The 6,301-nt window shown below is 43.1% G+C and overlaps 1 protein-coding gene across 1 annotated transcript; it reads right to left on the bottom strand.

Moving 5' to 3' along the window:
- Nucleotides 1-633: 633 nt before the first annotated feature.
- On the bottom strand, nt 634-4,044 carry T265_10095 (hypothetical protein; the record flags this gene model as incomplete). Its single annotated transcript, XM_009176366.1, has 2 exons — nt 634-811; nt 3,848-4,044. 2 exons carry the CDS (start codon nt 4,042-4,044, stop codon nt 634-636), a joined length of 375 nt encoding a protein of 124 aa, XP_009174630.1.
- Nucleotides 4,045-6,301: the final 2,257 nt, after the last annotated feature.

Raw genomic sequence — 6,301 nt, 5'->3', positions numbered from 1 at the left:
TTCAATAAGTTCGTGCAATCTGGGTTCACACAGAACCTAAGGTTGACGGAAACTCGGGGATCGACTACCTGTTGAGCCTCCAATGAGCCCAAAAAGGGCGAAACCGAACGTGGGCTGTCGAAGAAATTTCAGCAACCTTGTGAGTAGTGTACTAAATCTTAACACCGAAAAATGCACATAGAGGCCAGTGTTGGAAACCCTCGACATAGATTTTGCAATCTGCAACATTCTTTGCATGAATGTGACCCCCATGTTTCCTTTCCGCACTTTCTAGTGACCGGTGGTTTACTTCCATACTAACAAAAAACCCTTTAAAAGCACACCAAAGTTTCGAAGATCCATGGCGGAAGCTCTCGTTTGTCAAGTTTGCGCGTTCCAGCTCCGAAACTAACTCCGCTTTCCGTGGTGTTCGACGCGGTTCTTTCTCAGCGGAGTAAGGAGCTTCGGAAATTTGTCTTGTAAGTGGAACAAATTATTGCTGAAGGGCCGAGAGCGACCCAAGCTAAAAGGAAAACCTTGATCACCACAAAAACTCCACACATGGTTCCTTCTCCATCTTTGTTGAAATAACACACGGATCAGCCCAGGGACATTTGATTCCCATAAGTTTACTCGTAAGACGCCTTGTTCAACTTATGCACCATTTCGGTGCCTAACTGCCATTCCACTGGAAGGAATCACGGGGGATGGGAAACTACTAGGTTGCCCAAGCCTAGACAGAGGAAGCCGAAATGTAGAAGTCGGATTCGATGCACTAACCTTCCAGTCAGTAAATTTACGCTCTAACCCTTGAGCCATAGCGCTGTAGGACCTGGAGCGTGGATATCCTTAAGTTATACTGACCGTATTGCCTTTTTTCGCTTCGATTCAGAAATAAATCTACAAGGCATTTAGAACGATCAAGCATAGGAACGGCTTTTTTAAAAACCCTGGATTAGAAAATTCGCCGAGTAACTTCCCGTGAAAATTGATCGGACTTATAATCGCTATGCGTAGATCTCTGGGAATTAGGTAAACTCACACGAAAGTTCGCAATAAGTACACTGTAGTAGTACAAGAGTTAAACCACGTTCATCCCGGTGACTTGGCTAGCTGATGATCCACCTGGAAGTTCGTGAAAAATTTATCTGGGAAGAATAACAGCTAGAACGATTTTAGCTCAGAGGTTCGATTTGTCTCTGCATATCGCGCTACATTTTGCATGAATATCACCCAACTCCGTTTGCTCCAGTGCACTCAAACGCCATGTTTTTGAACTTTTTTCATACAGTTGATCAACGTATGCACTTTACCGCGCACACAAGTTCCTGAATCCAAGAAATTTTGGGCTTAATATATCTTAACGATTTTGTTCATCGGTAAAACATTTTTCTTCGCAAATTATAGTTAAGGTATCATTAATTCCAGGTTTTTGTAATATAAAGAAAAAAGTGGCCGAACGGCTCCAAACGTCGTACTTATTTGCATCACAGGGTACTTTTTTGCAAGAGGAATCCTCGCATCAGAGGTATTATGTGATAATTTTTTTGGACAGAATGTTCTGCAAGGGAAAATTCATCTTTCCACGTTAAGTACCACAGAATAACGAACTCTCTAACCGACACACGAAGGTTCGACCGATCGTACTAGAGAAGGCGCGATTCGAAGGAGCTATCGAGAAACGTGGGCAATATCTGTACAAATTGGGAGATCAGCTTGCAAGATGTGCTTGTCAGTAAACCCGGAGTCACGTCAAAACTCAGGTTTTTTGTTGGCAACAATGAAATTAATTTTCACTAGTCCCAAACAAATGTAAAACATCAGATGAGCAGTAGATTTTCTGTTCCGTCACGTGTGTCTCATCGATTTGGTTTGTGTTTTACTTGCTTCCCCTCTCGCTCTCGCTCTCTCACTCGGAGTCATTCCAGATTTCGTGGTTTGCACTAACAACTCCATTCAACCATACGATCAGAATGAGTTGCTTGAATGGAAAGTTGTTTACGCGACACACACAAAAAAACTTATGCAATGGCATGTAGTCTAGCATCTTGATATTTACATTTTACCAAGTCAACGAGGAGGTCCTGCACACCCCTGTATGTAGTCTAACACCTTGATATTTTCATTTTAGCAAGCCAACGAGGAGGTCTTGCACACCCCTGTCAACCGATGCACAATGTCAGCCTTTCATACAAATTTTTCTATGGGTTTCTTTACAGACAGACGTCGAATACTGTTAAATTTAACATAGATGGACTTGCATACATCGTATAGTGTAAGACAAGCTTTTATAGTACCGGTATGTGAACGTTAATTTTGGCTTCTCGCGGCTGTGAACAACAGGGCGCCAGCTTGAGTAAGTCATTCTGTATTCAGCTGAATCCAGGCTAAATGAAAGCCACACCTTTGTCTTCATAAAAACTCTCATACAAATGAAACGTTGCTCCTCCAACCAATCGTCGACTTCTAGGTGCCTTTTCATCATAGCGGCAAATAAGAGTGAGGAAGCTTCGCCTCTCTTCTACAACACATCGTTTTGGGGAGTGGAATCTGGGGGTTATTTTCAAAGGGAAACTGCTGCTTGGCAACGTCGTCCATCGTAGCTTTACTCATGCGTTTGGTTGGCCTGAAACCCATCAAGACACAAAAAACGGATGATGGTAGAATTGGACTGCAACTCTGATTGCATTTGGACGGACAGAGGTCTTTTCATCATTTCTGACTGTTTGTCGATCATGTTTCTTCATCCTCAACCTTGTCTTATCATGTTCGCATTCGCATACCTATTTGGTTTTCACGAAAACTCACTTAGTGGGACCCATCTGAATCTCTCGTTTATGGTGTTATCAAGCAACTGATCGTGCTGCGTCACTGTGCCTCATGTTTCAGTTAGTACGATATTCGAGACAAGATTCGTCAAGAATACGTATAAAGTTGTCATGAACATCTCATGAACTGGAAGATGAGGTGACCAGGCGCAGCAACTTTGGACGATTCGCCTCGAATTCAGAGTGGTCACCACCTTAGCATCACGTTTTCCCGCAATAAATATATTTGGCGCCTTGGGTACAACTTCCTGGTTCAGCAAAAAACCAGTTTTTGAAGACTAGAGAAGCAAAACTGCCTGGTGCTCCTCCCAAAAAAGATGTGGAAATCGATATTGGGCTGTTGAACGGCTTTCAGCATATTTAAAATTAAAGGGGCATCCCCATTCCCTGCCCAGTTAGAAAGCACTGGCGTTCCATGTAATCAACAGTCAGTAGTTATCCATGCATTTTATCGTGATGACAAGCTGCGTTGATTTTTTCGTCACCCTTCTGCAATCATTTTCATGAGGAACCTGTGAGCACCTCCTTCAGTTGAACCCTCCTTGCCAAAGCGAGATTCCAAAAGGAGACAATACATTTTCGTTGCGGATTGGCACATCAGAGTAGTTTCAATTTCAAACATGTGACAACACCTTTCAGTTTTAGCGAATATATTCAACTCTCCAAATCCATTGTCAACTTTTCTGCCATTTATTTCTAATTAGGGTCAGGCAAGACTTTAGAATTCGGGTAAGGGAATATAGTCATAAAGCAATCCAAACAATCGAGTAATCAGCACATGGGGTTCGATCTCTGCATGCACGTTTGATGACATTGTAAACCAGTAGTTTTATTTGGATAACAGTAAGCACAATATATTTATCTATTACAGACGCCTTGCCTTCGATCTTGTTCTATTGGTGTAGGCACCTCTAGACGCAGGTTAAATCGAGCTTTGCACAACATAGTTTTATGCAAGAACAACACTCTTGTATTGGTCGAAAGCGACTGCCTCACTTTGGTATTTTGTCCGCAGCTATACCCCAAACGATCTCACAAACAATCCGTTTTTTTTTGAGGGGGGCGGGGTATGACGTACTGTGTAGATAGTAGTACAGCCAAGTATCTTACAGCAGTCAAGGGTAGGGTAGAACATAAGGTTGATGAAAACTCGGGGACTTGATGAGCCCCAAGAAGGGCGAAACCGGCAGTGGGCTGTCGAAGAGTTTTCAGCAACCTTGTGAGTAGTTTTCTTCATGCGTTATCCATGGTTTTGATGCGCTTGCCCGTGTAATCTTGACTGATATTTTCAGGTACTTTTATGCTACAAAAACCCTCCAGTAGTAAAATATTTATTCTACAAAACATGCTTCATCTTGGATAGTTAAGCACGCTTCGAGGTACGCAGTGTGCCTGAGAAGAGCGAAAACCTAACGTGTGATATCACACAGTCCGAAGTGAGTATATGACGTGGGCTAGCTGGGACTGAATATTGCAAATAAAAGCTTGGAGCTTATGTCACTTCAGTGGGTGATGTAATCCTCAAATAGCCGAGTAAACCGATGAGTAACCTACGTTGAGAAGGAGGCCGCTCTTGTGATAATTTCCCCCTGACAGTGGGAAAACTGTAAATTGAGCATCGTATAAGATGCCTAACAATATGAGATATACCAAAGCTAACGGACCAGAGAATTCAATGTGTGCAAATTCGCGTGAACACATCACATGCGGGGCATTTTACAGGCAAGAGGAGGTTTTGAAATTCGTCTGTCCGTTGCATGCTTGGGAGACGATTCGGTTGCAGTCAATTAGCCAGTTTGTCCCACCAAATGCTGGCGGGAGTTTGAAATTTAAAAAAGTTATGAACTATGGTTCATTACTATGATTTGCTATGGTTTAATGTGAAACAAATTTATCTTTAAAAAAACCAAGAAAGCAGTTTGCTGATTCAAACCAACCTGAAGTGAGTAGCGTCAGAAACACCAAACCGAGTCCCATAATCCAACGTTCCCAAGTTGAACCATGACACCGCAGATTCATGTCGCGATTGTCTCTGCAACAATCGCGATGATGACAGCTTTCCTCCCTGTGCTCAGGCGTACGCAACAGGAGCGTTAACGTAGACAGCAAAACAAGCTCAGTCAAAAAAAGAGGTCATTACCTTGTTGATAAACCCAGTGTTTACGTGCATTGGCTCGACTGTTAGTCACCCGCTCATGTGTGTACGGTGACCCAACACGCTCCGCGCGTTTCACGCGCGTGCGTCTGCGCTTCTTCTGTCTGTGTTCACGTGACCTTCGTTCAGGATCTCATGAGCGATTTGGGTAGTGAGACAATGACAACAATAGATGAAACAGAACCCACATTTTCTCTACACAAATTGAATCCCAAAATGCGTTGGAAATCGTGAGAAAATTGGTGTTAGCTTTTCATAACTAACTAACTAGCTATTTTGAAAGCTAAGAAACTGAGACCACACCGATCGTTTGGAGAGAACCCTTTATTACATATGGAAAAACTTGAACCAGAACGCATGCATTCCTCCTTCAGTGCTGGTATAATTATCTTGAAGAGTTTGGATCAAAATTAGGGAAACACCAGAATCATACTAGATGTTTGCAGCATCGTAAATTTGCCGTCATTCAGGGATTTCATCTTTGTACGTCCGATATGCTCTGGACGCAGCTGACGCATCTGTTCCAACCACGACATGGTCAAGTATATGGACCACTCGATTAATGCCTTCAACAGCGGAAATCTGGTTCGAAGCTTTCCCCCTTTGATGTGGACTCGAGACAGGTGTTCTGTTTAAACGCAAAATGTTCCCCAGGTCGCTACATCTTCCATATTTTAGTGAACATCACAGGCAGCCGATCACTAGCGATAACCGAGAGTGTCATGTGGATCAGTCATTCGACTGGGTGAGTTGAGATACTACTGAGGAAACTTGAAAGGCCGCATCAGTTCCCACAGTCAACTCTGAATGGAGCTTCGAATCGAGAGAATAACAAGTTGGATTTATGAGCCATTTGGTTTGATCAGATGCTGACCAAAAAGGCGTGAGCCTGAAAAACAAGGTCAGTATGTTCACGAGAGTACTACAGTACCGTAAGCACATGTTAAAATACCACTTCGTTTGTTCATTTTCTACCTCAGACTATCCATCATCGGTGATTTTAAGTTCAATTGTTCACAGCACAAGTTCGAGGGACTTGGGGTATGGGAAGACAAACGAACTTTTCGTGTTTATGATCACCGCACAACTGTTTAACCCTTTCGCTCAAAAGCCAATCAGGGATCACCGGGGAGCATTTATACCCAGTTCCTTTTTCAGTGCAATTTTTCAGGGTACAAACTAAAGTGCCGTGTTTCCAGCTTCGTTCACCGAGGATAGAGAGAATAGTGGAATGACGGCCACGCCGTGGAGGCTACGCATTGGCAGCAAACAAATCTTCTTGTCCAGTTTGGCAGGATGTGAGAGCTATGCGATGGGAAAAATTAGATGTGATGCAGGG

Source organism: Opisthorchis viverrini (assembly GCF_000715545.1).
Source record: "Opisthorchis viverrini unplaced genomic scaffold opera_v5_330, whole genome shotgun sequence".
NCBI classification, from domain to species: domain Eukaryota; kingdom Metazoa; phylum Platyhelminthes; class Trematoda; order Opisthorchiida; family Opisthorchiidae; genus Opisthorchis; species Opisthorchis viverrini.
This window is presented reverse-complemented; position numbering and strand designations above follow the sequence as displayed.